This window comes from Aedes albopictus, chromosome 3, assembly GCF_035046485.1.
Source record: "Aedes albopictus strain Foshan chromosome 3, AalbF5, whole genome shotgun sequence".
In the NCBI taxonomy this organism is placed as follows: Eukaryota; Metazoa; Arthropoda; class Insecta; order Diptera; family Culicidae; genus Aedes; species Aedes albopictus.
Window position 1 is genome coordinate 163,009,504 of NC_085138.1, and position 19,636 is coordinate 163,029,139.

At 40.9% G+C, this 19,636-nt stretch overlaps 1 protein-coding gene across 3 annotated transcripts in view; it reads right to left on the reverse strand.

The window, feature by feature from the left end:
* LOC109422664 (cytochrome P450 4d1-like) overlaps positions 1-19,636 on the reverse strand; it is a 505,971-nt gene that overhangs the window by 446,928 nt on the left and 39,407 nt on the right. For 2 of the 3 annotated variants that reach the window (XM_029880538.2, XM_062858782.1), the window contains exons 3-6: positions 16,914-17,193; positions 16,786-16,855; positions 16,168-16,721; positions 15,626-16,106 (exon numbers count right to left, since the gene is read on the reverse strand). The exons of the other annotated variant lie outside the window; for it this stretch is intronic. In XM_029880538.2, the coding sequence (XP_029736398.1) occupies positions 15,763-16,106; positions 16,168-16,721; positions 16,786-16,855; positions 16,914-17,193 (1,248 nt within the window). In that variant the 3' untranslated portion in view covers positions 15,626-15,762. Of the gene's footprint in view, positions 1-15,625; positions 16,107-16,167; positions 16,722-16,785; positions 16,856-16,913; positions 17,194-19,636 lie in introns of those variants that run through there. 3 annotated transcript variants of the gene reach the window in all.

A 19,636-nucleotide genomic window follows, 5' to 3' on the forward strand; every position in this document is an offset into this window, starting at 1 on the left:
ATGGCAATTAACGCATCAACAACAACAAAAAACTGCTCTCTGATACCTAATTATGTTATGTCAGAGTGCTTTATATAATAAACATGCAAAAACAGATGTTGGTGGATGACGCCAACAGTGTTAGTCCACATAAATGGCGTAGTTTTAGTTTATGTGTATGCGTTCAACATCCGACAGACTAAATTATCTGCGAATATATGGAAAAGATGACTGCACTGCAGGGAAAGACAGGGTAAAATGGGCCACCAGGGTAAGAAGGGCTGTATTAAAGTAACAAAATACTTGTCATTTTAAGCCATTGCACAATTCTCATTTTCACCTTTTTCGAAAAAATCATGGAGTGCAAAATAAATTATTTCAGGCCAAACATTTCAATAGGTCCTATCTGCATTTGAGAGGCTCTCTTTGTTCACTTTCTCTTTCAATTATTGCAATGTAATGGTAAACTTTTCAACCATTTTTGCAGTACAATTCAAAAGACGATTGTTTTGACCATCGTTCAATACAAGGAGACAATCATAATATAAATAAACAGCTGAGATATTAACCCACGAGTGATCGCGCTGTTGTATTTTGTACAACACGTTGAAAAATCTCGCTTTTTGTACTCAGCATTAGCGTGGTGCTGACGCAGGTAGTCAACCGCGCGAGTTACGGAAGGTTAACGAAACAGAGGGGAATCAGTTAGCCTAGTGGTTAAGGCTATATATCGCCAATCCGGAGACGGCGGGTTCGATTCCCGTTCCGGTCGAGAAAATTTTCTCGACTCCTTGGGCATAGTGTTTCATTGTCCTTGCCTCACTATATACGAATTCATGCAATGGCAGGCAAAGGAATTCCTTCAATTAATAACTGCGGAAGTGCACAAAGAAAACTAAGTTGAAGAGAGGAAGGCCAAGTTCCAGTGAGAACGTCGAGCCATAAAGAAGAAGAAGAAGGGGAACCAAAGAGAGCCTCTCTTCTGCAGATGAGGCTTTCCACGGACCAGCACGAATCCATTTTAATCGATGTTTTTTAATCTACTTGATATTTTTGTATACTATTCCTTTTTATGTGAGAAACCATTTTTTCATACCAAAAGTTCATATTTTGTCTCGACTAACTTTCAAATAGGGCCTATGAAAAAATGAAGCGCAAGCAAATAAAAAATTATAACACGCAAACGGCTTGTTCGATCGGAAAGGTGTCTTCAGCAAAGTTGTAGAATAATATATGGCGGCTCTCAGAAAAATACGCATTGAAAAATTTATTTAGTTTTTCTTCTGAAAAAACTGAATTTTGTTACTAAAAATAAAATATCACAAAAAGCTATTTTTTTACCTTCGTGTTTTTTGTGAGAATAAAGTTCATTCTGTTAGCTATCATCTGTAAAATTTTTATAGTGGTAAAAAAATGTACAAAAAAGTTACGGCACTTTGAACATTTTTGGTTGCGTATTTTTTTAGAGTGCATGACGAATTTCCCGCAAACTAGATTTTGGGGTTGGCATCACCCTCTCAGATTTCAATGGAATTGTGTAGGTATGAAGACTATGTACTTCAAAGCAACGTTGCATACTTTGTTGGTTTTTTTGTTAAGTTTATCTACACTAATATTTGAAAAGGGCTTAAGTTTTTTACCATTTTTTATTCCAATGTAACTTAAAAATAACATGACCTACAAAAAAGTGTGGTAGGGTATCGCGCCACTTGGGCGGTGGCTTCTATATTCGTCTGTTTTCCACTATAATTCAGTCAATTTTGAATTAATTGACTTGAAATGTTGTACACGTGTAGATACTATACGACCTATCTCACCACATTCCAAAAGTTGTGTCAATTGGTTCAAATTTGACTGAGTTATAGTGGAAAACAGACGAATATAGAAGCCACCGCTCAAGTGGCGCGATTCCCTATGTGTGACTTTAAAGTATTTGTATGAACTTGCAAGTAAAAAATTGAAATATTGAAAAAACGATCACGCTTAAAAAAGTTACAAAATAAATTGAAGTCAATTTGGAATACATGCCCATTTGCGAAATTAAATTAATCCTATTTCGGAGAACCAAACCCCACACCAACCATTAAGAATAGAATTCAAAATGGATCAAAGTAATTAAATTGCTATTATCTGAATCTAACCCAACACAAAATGTTTTTTTTTTTTTGAGTCAAACCAATTTTTGGGTATTTTATACGTGGATTTTCACATATTAATATTGAACATAGCTTTATATGTTTCAATTATAAATCTATCCAATACAAAGAATATAATTTAGGATTCTCTTTTGAACCAGAACACCAGATCTGTTACACAGAAATTCAGAACCAGAAGACGAATTTCAACTTAAAAGTTTCCTTATTCATGGGAGAATCTTTTTTTTAGAATACAATAAATACTTTGCATTAGATAGACTTGTGAATCAAACATATGGAGCTATGTGTAATTTAATATATGAAAATATCTGTAAAAAACGCCCTGGATAAAAACTTTTTTTTTTCTACCGAAGAAAAACACGCAAAATGATGACATGAAGTATTTGTTGTTAGGAACCGTCCATTAAAGACGTAGCATTTTAGGGGAAGTTTATGATATTGCTAGGGGTTTTCTATTAGGTATGGGAGAATATACTTTAAGAGGGGAGGAGCTGTCAAAAATTTTCCACTAATGCTACCGTGATTTCGAATGCAGCGATATGGTCAAACTCAAACATTACAGAATCTTTGAAAGAGGTACAATAAGGACCGAAACGTAGTAGGGCCCATATAGCCGAGGCGGTAAACGCACGAGTATTCAGCATGACCATGCTGAGGGTGACGGGTTCGATTTCCGGTCGGTCCAGGATCTTTTCGTAAAGCAAATTTCCTTGACTTCCTTGGGCATAGAGTATCTTCGTGCCTGCCACACGATATACACATGCAAAATGGTCATTGGCAGAGGAAGCTCTCAGTTAAAAACTGTGGAAGTGCTCATAGAACACTAAGCTGAGAAGCAGGCTTTGTCCCAGTGAGGACGTTACGCCAAGAAGAGGAGGAGGAAGGACCGAAACGTCGGGTTAAGTAAACATATAGTTGTTTTTGATTGACCAAATTAGACTGAAATGCCAATTAAAGATATCATTCAACGTACAGTCGATCACCCAAAGAAAGTCAAACTCAAAGCAATAAAACAAGTACGACCACGATTCTCATCAGTCAACGAGATTGAAACTTTTACTACAAATCATTTTATTGCAATAGGTAAACATTATTTAAAATAAAATATCAATAATTTTGCTTTCGGGATGAAATTGATCAGTAAATGAAATACCTTTGCATGTGCCAAAAATATTGTTTCCACCTGAATTAACCACCCCAGAGTGCGAAATGCTACGCAAAACTTTAACAAGTTTTCTCGATTTTTAATTATTCAAGTTTGAAACTTAATAAATTTTATGAAAACGCCTTAAAGTATGCACATTTCATACTGAAAAAGTGATTACTTCCGGAAAATTGCAATTTTATGTATAAATTTGAATATTTATGAAATTTTTGATGATGAAATCGTGTTTAGCAAATACTTGGCAGCCAAAAGCATTCATTCGAATATTCATTACATGTGCGATACAGCCACGGTAACAAAAGTTTGAAAGGGTATTTGAGATTCGCCAAACACGCAATTACGGAAAATATTGAATTTAATACAGAAATATGTGACTAGTTGACTGTAAAACATGTAACTCATCATTCAATAATCCTTCAGCCGGATGATGGTCATTTTCTACAAATTGTTTTAAGTTTAAAGCAATATTTTTAACAAATGAAAATGACCCTCACGTCGATCAATTTCACCCGAAATCACGGTACCTCAGAAATGCTTTTCTTCAAAAGTGCCCATCTTGCGATATATGGCAAAATTTTCAATAATTACAAAAATGCATGTTTTGCAAATTGAAATAATTTTTCCTATTTGCATTTTTATGACTTTTAAAGCGTATTGACATTTTTCAATGTTATGAAAGTTCACATGATTATCTAAAAGTCACCCATACATACCTTTTTTTAGGTAATGTATTTTTTAAGTTATATTGAGTAAAAAACGGTCAAATACTTTAACCCTTTTCAAATATTAGTCTAGATAAATAAAAAAACAACGTATGCAATCTTGCTTTAAAATACATAGTCTTTAAACCTAAGAAATTCCATCGGATTCTGAGACAGTTTTGCCAAACCCCTACGGCGAGTTTGCGTGAATTCGTCATACACTCTAAAAAACACACAACCGAAAATGTGCAAAGTGCCCTAACTTTTTTGTACATTTTTTTACCATTATGAAATTTCTACAGATGGTAGCTAACAGAATGAACTTTATTCTCACAAAATATTACGAAGGTAAAAAAATAGCTTTTTGAGATATTTTATTTTTAGTAACAAAATTCAGTTTTTTTAGAAGGAAAACTAAATAAATTTTTCAATGTGTATTTTTCTGAGAGCCACCATTTATTTATCTACAACTTTGCCGAAGAGAGTTTTCCGATCAAACAAGCAGTTTCAGAGATATGATTTTTCATTTGCATGTGTTCCATTTTTTCATAGGCTCTATTTGAAAGTCAGTCGAGACTCCATAAAAAGTTCTAATATGAAAAAATGGTTATTTATATTGATTAGAACAGCTGTGCAAAATTATATGCAAATCAAAAATGCAAAATTAAAAAAAAAATGGATTTTTTTCGTGCTGCTTCGTGGAAAGCCTCAGATAGGATCTTTAGACATGTTTGGCCTGATTTATTTAACTCGTGTTTGTGTAAAAATTTCCGTAGTGTCGAATGGAGCTGGTTTGGCTCACCACATGGCAAGGGTTCATTCAAATATTACGTAACGCAATGAGGGGAGGGAGGGGGTCTAGCACTGTGTTACGCTTCATACAAAATTTCAAAATCTTCCATACAAAAGTTGTTACGTGGGGGAGGGAGGGGGTCTAAAATTGTCATATTTTGCGTTACGTAATATTTGAATGAACCCCAATAAAAATTTTAATATCTCCAAATAACCCGAATATCCCATTTTTTTCTTTTAAACTTCACATGTCCCTCCGCCTTGAGTGGAACGCAATCGTTAAGAGCAGGACCAACCTTTGAAAAATTGCCGATACTACGGAAGTTTTCACACAAATACGAGTTAAATAAGTCCATTTTTTGACGATAGTCGAATGAGGATTTTCTTTAAAATGTAAGAGAGAGCGAAAAACGGTGAAACACGAAATATAGTGTTTATTGGCCCATTGTCAGAGCACATCATCAACCATAAGGTGACTCCTAGACTGACAATGTACCCCACCCTACTAACAAAAATTCCTTCCTGAGACAAACGTGGAGATGCAGCGGTTCTCGGTCTCTATAACAACGTTTGTCTCATTAACATTCCCTCCCATCCTCGATGACCGTAAGGACGTGGCCAGCGCTGTTTTTGACATTACTAAAACTGGAAGTTCTTGAACTATGCAGATTGTGAATGATAAGCTAGTCTCAAGCCCTATTCATTGGTTATTTGTGCAATTTCGATTGCTCTGGTCAATCACGAAATAGCAACTACGAGCTACAAATTCGAATCCATCCACTTCGAGCAAAGATACCGTCAAACGGGGTTACTTGCAACAGCGGTGTAAATTGCAACACGATGACATACATTAACCCTCGAACGATCGCGCTGTTGTATTTTGTACAACACGTTGAAAAAATCTCGCTTTTTGTACTCAGCATTAGCGTGGTGCTGACGCAGGTAGTCAACCGCGCGAGTTACGGAAGGTTAAATATGAACTATTTTTTCATAATAATAAAAGCTAGTATGCTCCACCATTTCGTTTTACAAAATTATGTGTACCAAAGATAGTTTTAGTGAAAAAAACAGTTTTGTTTCTTTGTTTATATTTCAGCTACACTGTTAAAACGGTTTTCTCAATTTATGTCATAAAAACAAGTATAAAAATCGTGCTTTACCTCTCTCCTTTGGTAAATAAGTTCGTTAAACTAGTAAGCTAAACGATTAAAGTTCGATAAACTTATCGACTAAATAATGTGAAAAATCATAATCATATTCGACAACCACCATGGGGTAACTTGCAACAGTTGAAATTAATAAAACTTTCAACAATTTATTTTAATTTCACGATATTTCGGACAGAAATATTCGAAATGAATCATTCATTAATTACGTGACGCGTTCATTTTCAAATGTCAACTCAATTTTATCATTTTTTTTTTTGCACGTGACTTTTGAACATTGTTAAAGACTTCCGTATTTTGCAACTTCATTCATGTTTCGCCTTGATGAAAGTTTAATTCAGTTTATGAACGTTCTAAAACAATCACCAAAATCTATTCTGAACCTAGTTGGAGTAAATCATTTCAATAGAATGCCCAAATTGATGACTTTAAACTTTGTAAATAGTTGAATGGATGTTTAAATCATGTTATTTTTGCTGAAGTAGCCAAACTCCACTTCATACTGAGCATTACCTAAAGATGATTCACTTTACCTTTCCAACAAGTTACATTAAGCATTGTTGACATTTTGTTACTTGTACTGAGCCATGAGATCCATAAATATTTTATATTTGAGGGACGTAAGGCCTGCTGTGAAACGATATACTCTCGCTTATAATAACTACCAACACTTTAATGAAAAATCACATTTCAAATAGTTAGTGTACATCTTTTCAAAGCATTTTTCATGTTTTACATCAAGAACTTATAATATAACCAAAAATATAGAATGTTAGTGCAGTTTAATGGTAGCTAGCTAACTTAGCTTCATGTCATGTGTTGCAAGTTACCCCACAGATTGGGTAACTTGCAATGAGCATATATTTCACACCTCTGTTTAGGTGGCCACGTATTTTGGTACATGAAGTTCTGCATAGTATTCTACTCGTGCTAATTAGTGTACACGATGCTTTACAGGATGTTTGAAATGTTTAGATTTTTAATGATATTGCTTCAAAGTCGAAAAGTGTTGCAAGTTACCCATCAATTCTATTTATTTGTGCTTCATATCTATTGGTTTCTATTGCGCATTGCTTGACACAAATTGTAGAACGTTCTCCTCTCCTCTTCCCTCATAGTGTGACGTAATTTATGGATGCCCTTCGTGAATAAACCTTTAAAGAAACACTGGAAGAGCTTGCTGGATTATTCCCTGTAGAATTCCCTTCATAAGTTCATGTATAATCTAGGAAAATCTCGAAAAATCCTGAATAATTTGAACTAATTTCTGGAGAAATCCCTAAGTAGAAAAATCCCTCAAAGAGTTCCTGGAAACATCCCTGAAAGACTTTCTGGAGAAATTCCTGAACAATTCCCCTAAAGAAATTCTTGGAGAAATCTTTGATGGAATCCAGCAATTTCAAGAAAATCCTCTAAAGAAATTTCTATAGCAATCCCCAAATAATCTTTATAAGAGTACCTGAAGAAATCTTTCCATAAATTACAAGAGAAAATTCTACATCAATTTCAGGATGTCAAGACTGGACTCGACAAAATGAGACACTCAAAATTATGTATAACTTTTGATTGCGTTCACAAAAATAGCTGATTTTTTAACCAGGAATAACATGTTATGTGTCGTTATTGTCCTAAAAATTTCATCATTTTAACATTTTAAAATCAGTGTGCATTATTTTGACTGTAGTATTGGCAACACCGTCCCGATTTTTTTTTAAACTTTGACAGTGTAAAATCGTTGTGTTAATCTTTTCTCAGTTAAAATTTCATCCATTTTGATTGAAAATTTTAAAAGTTAGAGCAGTTTGAATGTCACTATACCAAAAACCACATCTGCTTATTGTGACATAGTGCTACATATATGGCTATAACTTTTCAAAGGTCAAATCAAATTGGACAAAATTTTGACACAATACATCTACATAAGGACTGTTCAGTAAAGAAAGTGGACACCTTTTTTTTTCAATAGAGAATATTTATTTTCGAACAAATTCATAAGTTTATTTTTTATAAACGACAATCAACATACATGTGGCCGAATTCACGTGAGTTTGAACATTTACTTCGCATTTCTGAAGAACGCTCGGACTTTCCTCTTGATACCTCCCATTAGATTCTGCACAACTTTCTCCGTAACCTTTCGTTGTGCCGCAGATCAAATTTTCTTGAAGCAATCAACAGAGCTTACTTCTCTTCCATCTTTCTTGAGATGCCGCTTAATTATTGTCCAGTATCTTTCCACAGGACGCAGTTAAGGGAAGTTTGATGGATTTTGCCATTTTTCGACGAAATCGACTTTTTCCTTCTTGAGCATCTCTAGTGTAGAAGAAGCGTAATAAGCGGCCAAAACAATGAAGGATCCGTATGTTTTCGGCTGATGGGTAGAAGTCGTTTTTTGATGCATTCCTCTCTGTTATTTTCACCGTTGATTTTTCCCGTTGTGAAATATGAAGAACTCTTTGAGCCTTTGGCTTGCCACACCAAAAACTTTTTCCCATTTTTTTCAGTTCTGATATACCCTACATCATGCGGCACATCTCTCTTCTGCTCAGCGTTGAAAAATTGCGGTCCTGGAAGTGTACTAGTATGCCAATTCTCGAAACGCCAACTTTTGGGAATACCATTTGTGCAGAATTAAAAGCTAGTCGCTAAGCTTATCCGACCCATCGCTATAAATTTCTCACTTTTTTCCGTTTTCTTTGAGTGTGTTGCCAAAGTGGACAATGTTCTTACACGCTGAGCAATAATTCACATTTTTATTGTTTAGTTTTAACTTTAAACTATTGGTGAACAGATGTCCACTTTCTTTAATGAACAGTCCTTACATACTTTTTGTACAGAAAAATTTTAATTGAAATCGGTTCAGTATTTTTGGCTCTACAGTAGGTAAAAAATGTGATATTTTTCAAAGTGTTTGTTTGGCCCAAGATTCTCAAAGTCTCTTATTTCGACGATATCTCCGCCAACACTTAACCGATTTTGATGAATTTTTTACACTTACCTTACCTTACCAATCAGGCTAAGGCCGGAGTGGCCTCTGCTGTACATATAAGCCGTCTCCATTCCACTCGGTCCATGGCTGTTTGTCTCCGGTTCCGCACTCTGCGTAGGGTCTGCAGATCATCCTCTACTTGGTCGACCCACCTAGCTCGCTGCGAACCACGTCTTCTTGTAACGGTCGAATGGCTCATGAAAACCATTTTAGTCGGGTTGCTATCCGGCATCCTGATAACGTGACCCGTCCAACGTAGCATCCCGATTTTCGCGGTGTGGTCGATGGTTGGTTCTCTCAGCAGCTGATGCAGCTCGTGGTTCATTCGCCTTCTCCAAGTCCCGTTTTCCATCTGCACTCCGCCGTAGATGGTACGCAACACCTTCCGTTCGAAAACTCCAAGGGCGCGTTGGTCCTCTGCACGTAGGGTCCATGTTTCGTGCCCATAGAGGACGACCGGTCTAATCAGCGTTTTGTAGATAGTCAACTTCGTGTTACGGCGAACTTTATTCGTCCGTGTCTTTTTTTTTTAATTTCTCTGCTGGTGTCGTTGTCGGCGGTCATCAGTGAGCCCAAGTACACGAATTCTTCAACCGCCTCGATTTCATCACCGTCGATATAAATTCGTGGTGGCGGGCGCGATGATTCCCCCCTGGAGCCCTTTGCCATCATGTACTTTGTCTTCGACACATTAATGACTAATCCGATTCACCTGGCTTCACTCTTTAGTCGGATGTACGTTTCCGCCATCGTCTCAAATTTACGAGCAATAATATCAATATCATCGGCGAAACCAAGCGGCTGAACGGACTTCGCGAAAATCGTCCCACTCATGTTTATCCCCGCTCTCCTTATTACACCCTCTAACGCAATGTTGAACAGCAAGCACGAAAGACCATCACCTTGCCGTAACCCTCTGCGAGATTCGAAGGGACTCGAGAGTGTCCCTGAAACTCGAACTACGCACATCACTCGATCCATCGTCGCCTTGATCAATCGTATCAGTTTATCCGGGAATCCGTATTCGTGCATAATCTGCCATAGCTGTTCTCGATCGATTGTAGGGTAAGGGAGGTATTTTGGACCCCTTTAGGAAGTGAATGAACAATAGAGCGAAAAAAGAAGGTTCCCACTTCAAAATATGGATAATTTCAGAAGGCATTACTTAGAGCAACAGGTTTTCTGTCGAAAAAGGCCAAACAGAACTTAAAATTGTTGTAGTAAATACAAGAAAAATCAAAACTCCTGAAGGATCTCGGGCTTCTATTTTGGACCACCTGACTTTATTTTGGACCACCAAGTGCACATATTTTGGCCCACCAAATTTAACTTCAATTAATTGATGAAATGAAAGCCACCTCAGCAAAAATTTAAACATAGTTAAAACTACGTGAAGTTTACATCTTTTCTATTCATTTTTTGAAGCAGGGAACGTTTAAAAATTACGTAACGGTAAAACATGAAATTTTGCTGCAATTGCCAGTTTTTACGCATTGTAGTATGATGTTTCATAAAAAAAAAATGTTACGCAAAACGTGTATTTATTAACCAATAGTTACCAATAGTTGGTGACGTCAGTCACCATGCATAAATTACGTAACGCTTCATAGGAAGAGTGAAAGTCTAGTGATTTTGCTAAATATAAGGGCGATCCACACATATTGTAATGAGTGGAAAGGCCATCAAAAATAATTTGAATGATATGTAATTTGTCAAACATACATTAGATAACACATTGTCTCAGTCATAAACTAATTGCCGAGAAGGACAACTTTTGTAAACTGGATGACTGAACACCTGAAAATTTCATCGTTGTTAGTTTTTAGGACACAAATCGAATTGAAATTTTTAACTTGGCGAAAAGTTGTTGGAACAAATCGAACCCACAACAATCTCATTGTAAAATAAACGTATACCAACCCAGATCACGGGAGGTCTCAACTTATTCTATTAATCTGTTCTCAGAGAAGGTACATTACATTGGCATGAATGTTTTCTCCCTTTAGAAGGAACTGGAGAGATGGATCTGACAGGTGGTCCAAAATATATCCACGTCTGATTATGTTGAACATATTTTGGCCATACCTCAAACCACCATTTTAGTGAATATTATCGCTCCACCGAGGTCAAGAACAGTTTAGTTTGAGTTCTTACAAGGCCTTAACTACATTCACATGAAATAAATATTTATTTGTAAAATTTAAGGCCTCTTCGAAGCCGACTACAAATTTGTCACCTCTTTTGTTTTTAGTGCTTTTCCGTGCGTTTCATTGGAAGTGAAAACATTTTCTCTATTTTTGATACTAAACAGCATATTTAACTGACATCCAAAATAAAGGTCATCACATAGTTGAATACTTTTCGTGTTCCAATAAAAATGTACTAAGATTTAGTAGAGATTATGTGATAAATATCATAAAACTTCCTAGGTGGTCCAAAATACCTGCCCGGTCCAAAATACCTCCACTACCCTATCATACGCCGATTCGAAATCGATGAACAAGTGATGTGTGGGCACGTTGTATTCGCGGCATTTCTGCAACACCTGGCGGATGGCGAACATCTGGTCCGTTGTAGCGCGTTCACCCATGAATCCAGCCTGATATTGCCCCACGAACTCTCTTGCAATCGGTGATAGACGGCGGCATAAAATTTGGGAGAGTACCTTGTAGGCAGCGCTCAGTAGTGTGATCGCGCGATAGCTCCCGCAATCCAACTTGTCACCCTTTTTGTAGATGGACACACGATACCTTCCATCCATTCCTCCGATAATACTTCCTCCTCCCAAATCTTGGTAATGACCCAGTGTAGTGCTCTCACCAGTGCTTCTCCACCGTATTTTAGAAGCATGCTTGGTAGTTGATCTGCCCCAGCGGCTTTGTTTCTTTTTCAACTGGCCAATCTCCTCTTCAATCTCTTGGAGGTCAGGGGCTGGAAGTCTTTCGTCCTGTGCACATACTCCTAGATCTGTTATCACGCCACCTTCGGTACTTGCAACGTCGCCATTGAGGTGTTCATCGTAATGCTGCCGCCACCTCACTCTCGCTCGTGAGAATATTCCCGTGATTATCTCGGCACATGTCGGCTTGTCGCACAAAGCCTCTGCGCGATCGGTTCAGCTTCTCGTAGAACTTTCGTGTGTCCTTAGCGCGGCACAGCTCTTCCATCGCTTCGCGATCTCGTTCTGCCTGCTGGCGCCGGAATACTGAGTTTTACCTGTTCCGCGCCTGTCTATAGCGTGCCTCATTCGCTCTCGTACGGCCCATGCTTGCATTCTTCTCGTTTTTCAACTGTTCACATTCGCCGTCGTACCAGTCGTTTCTGTGATTCGGAGTCGCGAAGCCTAGTGCTGTAGCCGAGGTACTACCTATGGCGGATCGGATGTCCCTCCAGCCATCTTCAAGTGTAGCAGCGCCAAGCTGCTCTTCCGTTGGCAGAGCCACTGCAAGTTACTGTACGTATCTCATCGTGTTCCAAAAATTGTGTCACTTGGTACAGAATTGGCTGAGTTATAGCAGAAAAGTGCCCAAAATAGGACCCCTGCCGAGATGGTTCCACTTCCCTATATTTGGCACTGTAGTTGGAGGAAATGCCAATGCAGAACCCGTAGCTTCCGGGAAGGTAAGCCCAGTTCCCTTGGATAGTGGGTTAGTGTCATACCCTGCAAGCCAGCCATAAAAAGACTAGCACCGGTAAATCAACAAGAGAAGAATGCGAACCGGTACCAATGGCGATGACCACAGCGACGAAAAGGGATTTGCGATTGGAAGCTCGGTACGTGGAACTGCAGATCTCTCAACTTCATCGGGAGCACCCGCATACTCGCCGATATACTGAAGGACCGCGGGTTCGGAATCGTAGCGCTGCAGGAGGTGTGTTGGACAGGATCCATTGTGCGAACGTTTAGAGGTAATCATACTATCTACCAGAGTTGCGGCAACACACGTGAGCTGGGAACAGCTTTTATAGTGATGGGCGACATGCAGAGGCGCGTGATCGGTTGGTGACCGATCGACGAAAGAATGTGCAGGTTGAGGATCAAGGGCCGATTCTTCAACATTAGCATAATAAACGTGCACAGCCCACACTCCGGAAGCACTGATGATGACAAGGACGCATTTTACGCGCAGCTCTAACGCGAGTACGACCGCTGCCCAAGCCACGACGTCAAGATCATCATAGGAGATTTGAATGCTCAGGTGGGTCAAGAGGATGAATTCAGACCGACGATTAGAAAGTTTAGCGCCCACCAGCAGACGAACGAAAACGGCCTACGACTCATTGATTCAGCCACCTTTAAGACCATGGCCATACGTAGCAGCTACTTCCAGCACAGCCTCCCTTATCGTTACCCTTGGAGATCATCACAGCAGGCGGAACCGCAAATCGTCAATCCGGATGGCACTTCACCGACATTATCGACGTCAGGACTTACGGTGGCGCAGCCATCGACTCCGACCACTATCTGGTGATGGTCAAACAGCGCCCAAAACTCACCGTCATTAACCCTAAAAGGGATACCTGGGGTCCATTGGACCCCAGGCGCCTTTCAGAGCTCGTCTTTGATGGAACACACTCAGCGAGGTGACGAAACTGAGGCCATGAAGGTATCCCTTTTAGGGTTAACAATGTTCGGTATCGGAGACCGCCACGATACAACCTAGAACGACTAAAACAACCGGATGCCGACTACACAGTATACGCGCAGATTCTCGAGGCCGCGTTGCCAGATGAAGGCGAGCTCGATGAGGCCCCTCTAGAGGACTGCTGGAGTTCAGTGAAAGCAGCCATCAATGACGCAGCCGAGAACACCATCAGGAACGTGGAACGGAATCGACGGAATGAATGGTCCGACGAAGAGAGCAGAACGGTTTTTTTAGGAGAAGAATGCAGCGCGGGCGGTAATGCTGCAGCAATGGACCCGACAGAACGTGGAACGTTACAAACAGAAGCGGAAACAGCAGACCCGAAAGAAGCGGAATACGAATAAATGGAACTGCTGTGCCGCTCCCAAGAAACACGGAAGTTCTACCTGAAGCTCAACGCATCCCGCAACGGCTTTGTGCCGCGAGCCGAAATGTGCAGGGATAAAGACGGAGGCCTCTTAAAAGACGGACGTGAAGTGATCGAAAGGTGGAAGCAGCACTTCGATCAGCACCTGAATGGCGTGGAGAACGTAGGCACGGAGGACCACGGTAACGGAGGAAACAACGATGGCAGAGCAGCGGAGGACGGAAATGAACTAACTCCCACCCTGAGGGAAGTTAAGGATAACATTCATCAGCTCAAAATCCACAAAGCAGCTGAACTCATCAAGATGGGCCCATAGAAGTTGGCCACCTGTCTGCGCCGGCTGATAGTCAGGATCTGGGTAACCAAACAGCTACCGGAGGAGTGGAAGTAAGGGGTAATCTACCCCATTCACAAGAAAGGTGACCATTTGGAAAGTAAAAACTTAAGAGCGATCACTATTTTGAATGCTGCCTACAAAATGCTATCCCAGATCAACTTCCGACGTCTTCCACCTAAAACGAATGAGTTCGTGGGAAGTAATCTGGCCGGTTTCATCGACGGCCGGTCGACAACGGACCAGATCTTCACCGTACGGTAAATCCTCCAGAAATGCCGTGAATACCAGGTCCCAACGCATCACCTGTTCATCGACTTCAAAGCGACATACGGCAGTATCAACCACGCAGAGCTATGGAGAATCATGGACCAAAATTACTTTCCTGGTAAGCCAGACTGATAAAAGCAACGATGGACGGTGTGCAAAACAGTTCATTCGAATCCCGACGGAGACAGCGGCAAGGTGATGGCCTTTCCTTCCTACTATTCAACATGGTCCCGGAAGGTGTCATGTGACTAGCCGGGTCCCACAGCCAGGGTACGATCCTCACGAAATCCGGTCAATTTGTTTGTTTAGCGGATGGCATGGATGTTATTGCTAGAACATTTTGAACGGTGCATACAGTACACCCGCCTGAAACGTGAAGCAGCAGAGGTCGGACTGGTGATGAATGCGTCTAAAACAAAGTACAGAAGGAGGGACTGAGCGAAACAAGGCAAGCCTTGGCAACATTGTACGATGGACGGGGATACTTTCGTGGAATACGAAGGCGCATCATCAGTGGTAGTCGGGTCCACAAGAATCTGCGGTCGAAAAAGATTCACCCCGCACCAAATGAACGATGTACAAGACGCTAATGAGATCGGTGGTTCTCTACGGCCACGAGACATGGACGATGCTCAAGGAGGACCTGCTCAGAGTATCCGAGCGTTGCGTGCTAAGGAAGATCTTATGTGGCGTGCAGGAGAACGTTGTGTGGCGGTGAAGGAAGAATCTCGAGCTCGCTGTACTCTACGGCGAACCCAACATCCTGAAAGTGGCTAAAACTGGACGGATACGGTGGTTAGGGCATGTTGCAAGAACTCCGAACAGCAACCCTGCAAAGTTGGTGTTTGCTTACTATCCGGTTGGTACAAGAAGGCGTGGAGCGCAGAGAGCACGATGGACGGACCAGGTGGAGCGTGATCTGGCGAGCGTTGGGCATGACCGACGTTGGAGAGCTGCAGCTGCAAATCGAGTGTTATGGTGGCAAATGGTTGATTCAGTGTTATCATGAATTTGATGTTGAGCTAAATAAACGAAAATAATAAATACCAGCTAAATTTATTTTCAACATATACTAATATATTTATTACGTGGTTTAAAACTTAACAAAATAATTTCCCAAATAAATTTCAATTATCACATCACATCACATCACATCATGTATACTCTTGGTAAAAAAATAATCAATCATATGCAATCCTAATTCCTTTTCTTCAACCGCAACAAAATCCCATACGTTGGCCGCAAAATCATCTCCCCAATGAACGATTCCTCCTGCCCACCCACCGGCGGCAACACTTCAAAGTGCCTCAACACCTTGCTGGCAACACTTTTCAGCTCTGCCATGGCAAACTTCTGCCCGATGCAGTTCCTCGGTCCCGCACTGAACGGAATGTACCGGTAGGGGTTGACTTTCTCTGCGGAAGTTTCCGCCTCGAATCGTTCCGGTCGGAACTCCAGCGGATCGTCAAAGTAATCCGGATCACGGCCCATAAACATCGGCATCAGAATCAGGTTGGATCCCGCCGGGAAGGTGGTTCCTTCTGCGAATTTATGAGAAGTTTAAAACAGGTTGTTAAGGACATTTGTTCGAATTGACATTACCGATTTCGCTGTTCTCCAAAACCTTTCTTCCGAAGAAAGGTACTGAAGGGTACAGCCGTAGAGTTTCTTTGATCACCAACTCCAGGTAGTGGAGTTCGTTCAACATGGAGAGAGTTACAGGGCCGGTCAAATCCTCGCCTATCACAGCCTTTATTTCCTCGTATACCTTCTTTTGGACTTCTGGATGTTTAGCCAATCGGTACAGTAGGAAACTGATAGCAGACGTAGTCGTATCGTGGCCTTCGAACATGAACGTGTCGACCTCCTCGCGAATTTCCACATCTGTCAGGGGACGTCCATCGACCGTAGCTTGCAGCAACATGTCCAGGAAGGCAACCTTTCGACGAATTCCCAACTCAGAGCTAGCGCTGTCCCCGGTTATGACTCCATTGGAATCACTCAACTCTCGTCTCCGGGACTGGATCACACTGTTGGTGTAACCGTGCAAGACTTCGAGGACTTTGTCTTGTCTTTTTCGGTAGGATGAGAGATTGAACAGGAAATCATAACGAGCGAGGACGTCGTACGTTCGGATGTGGATGATCGTTGTGATCCTGGACAAATTGAAGAACGTCAATATAGAATTTGGAAGTTTTTAAAATATCAGGTGAAACTTACTCTTTCACGGCTTGAACATACTCCGAGTCGGAGTGATTCTGTGCATTCACCTTTGTTCCCATAGCAGACTCTGGAATGTTCCCAAATTTAGTCAACCTTTCAAATGATCTCCACAAAACCACACTTACCACAGATCACATCCAAGGCACACAGCGTTACCAGTGGGAATACATCGAACGTCTCTCCACTTTCCACGAATGGTTTCAACTTTTCCACCAGGATATTACTCTGGCTGTCAAATATCTCCACAAACTGTTCCAAAATTTTGAAATGGAACGTGGGCGTGATGATCTTCCGGTGGGAGTGCCATTTGCGGTAGCTACTCGTCAGCAATCCCTCCCCCAGCCATGGACGTATGAAGTTGTACTCGCCGGACTTTTCGATGAACTTCTGGCTGCTCAGGACGCCCTAGAAAAAGAAGAACCCGATTGCGAAGTTAAGGATATGTGTCAGCCGGTTATTAAGAACATTAAAAGTAATGAGAAAATCAATAGGTTTTGGTTCATGAGTGTGCTTGAGCGAAGTTGCTTTTCGCTTGTCAATACGCATGAAGAAGATATGAAATTACACTCAGTAAAGTCACGTAAAGTGCAAGTTCACTAGGAAAATCTAATAATAAATTATTCAAGAATGCCAGAAGGTCCCAAGGTGCTGAGTGTGATCGATTCTGGTTGGTGCAGGATCTTACACACATGATCACTGGCAAAAAAAGCTCTCAGTGTGAATACATCAGGCTCAGATAATACTAGACACTTTATGAAGGCTAACCAAAATGTATTCGTCGTACTCCGTCACATCATTGAACTCCAGACATTATTTCCACATAAAATCTAAATTTTTTACCTTTCTCGTACACTAAGTGCACTGGAAGGGCTATATGTTCACTCCAAAAACGACTTTTTGATAGAAGGCCCGGAGGGTCAAGTCACATATACCAATCAACTCAGCTCGACGAATTGAGGTGATGTATGTGTGTGTGTATGTGTGTGTGTGTGTGTGTGTGTGTGTGTGTGTGTGTGTGTGTGTGTGTGTGTGTGTGTGTGTGTGTGTGTGTGTGTGTGTGTGTCTGTGTGTGTGTGTGTGTGTGTGTGTGTGTGTGTGTGTGTGTGTGTGTGTGTGTGTGTGTGTGTGTGTGTGTGTGTGTGTGTGTGTGTGTGTGTATGTGTGTATGTGTGTGTACAAAAAACTCACATCACTTTTTGGCAGTAAACCTCAACCAATTTTAATGACCGACGGTTCATTCGACGCGGAATCTGGTCCCATTGTTTCCTATTGAAAATGGTTCGGATCGGTCCAGCCGTTCCGGAGTTATGGCCATTTAGGTGTTCCGGACCAGTACCCTTGGAAAGGGCCATATATAAAAATGTAACAAACACATACATGCGACACATCAAACTGCGGCATTTTCGATAACCTGATGGACGGTAAGCAAGAAAACAGTCACAGACCATATCTGAACCGGTTGTGTTCCGGAACCGGTTCCGGATGTCCCGCCGGAAGTGGCCAAATATAAAAGTGAACCAAATCCATGCATGCGACACATCAAACCGCGGCATTTTCGATAACCTGATGAGCAGTTAGCAAGAAAACAGGCTCAGACCATATCTGAACCGGTATTGTTCCGGAACCGGTTTCGGGGATCCCGCCGGAAGTGGCCAAATATAAAAGTGAACCAAATCCATGCATGCGAAACATCAAATTGCGGCAATTTCGATAACCTGATGGACAGTTAGCAAGAAAACAGTCTCAGACCATAAATGAACCGGTTGTGTTCCGGAACCGGTTCCGGGTGTCCCGCCGAATGTGGCAAAATATAAAAGTGAACCAAATCCATGCATCCGACACATTAAACTGCGGCATTTTCGATAACCTGATGAGCAGTTAGCAAGAAAACAGCCCCAGACCATATCTGCACAGGTAGTGCTTCGGAACCGGTTCCGGGTGTTCCGCCGGAAGTTGCCGTATATAAAAGTGGACAAAACTTTTGCATACGGCACATCAAATCACGGCTTTTTCGACAACTTGATGACCGGTTATTGAGGCAGTATGCTAAGACCACATTATGGACTGTCAGTAGCGCCGAAACTAGTTCCGGGTTTTCCTCTGAAAGCGGCTAAATATAAAATTGAACCAAACCCATGGCTTTTTTGATAACCTTATAAACTTTAGCAAGCAGATAGGCTCAGACTATTTAAGAGACTATCGGTAGTGATCCACAACCGGTTCCGGGCCGGAAGTGACACCAAACCCATGCATGCGATAGCTCAAATCACGGCTTTTTAGGTAACATGTTGAACAGTTGCAAGAAAATAGACGCAAGCCATATCAGTGTGTTACGGAACCGATTACGGGTATCCCAACAGAAATGGTCAAATGTAAAAGAGAACCAATACATGCGACGTATGGATAACTATGTCAACGTTTTATGAAAAAAAAATAATTTAATCGCATCAACACCTCATACAGTTTTTCAATCTTCAATCTCCTTATGCTTCTAAAATTACTGCTCACAATTTGGGTGTGGCTGGTTGAGCCCTCACTTTTCTTATTGCGATTGGAATTTGAATGGAAATGAAATTCAAGAATTTGAATGCATTTTTCTTGGAGGAAGGTCAAATTTTACATGAATCATGTTACCAATGATAATAAAATATACCCTAAAGTGTGCTGAAATAAACATTGGCGAAGATCACAAAGTGATCTTTGATTGGAATAAAGTTAACCTTCTTCATGCATTAGCTGACGCTCACCCCGCTACCGTAGTGGATGGAATGGGGCCATAATGATCCCAATACACGACTAGGGTTAAGGTGGTCAAGCAGTCAACTGAGAGGTCTGATATTTTTCAGCT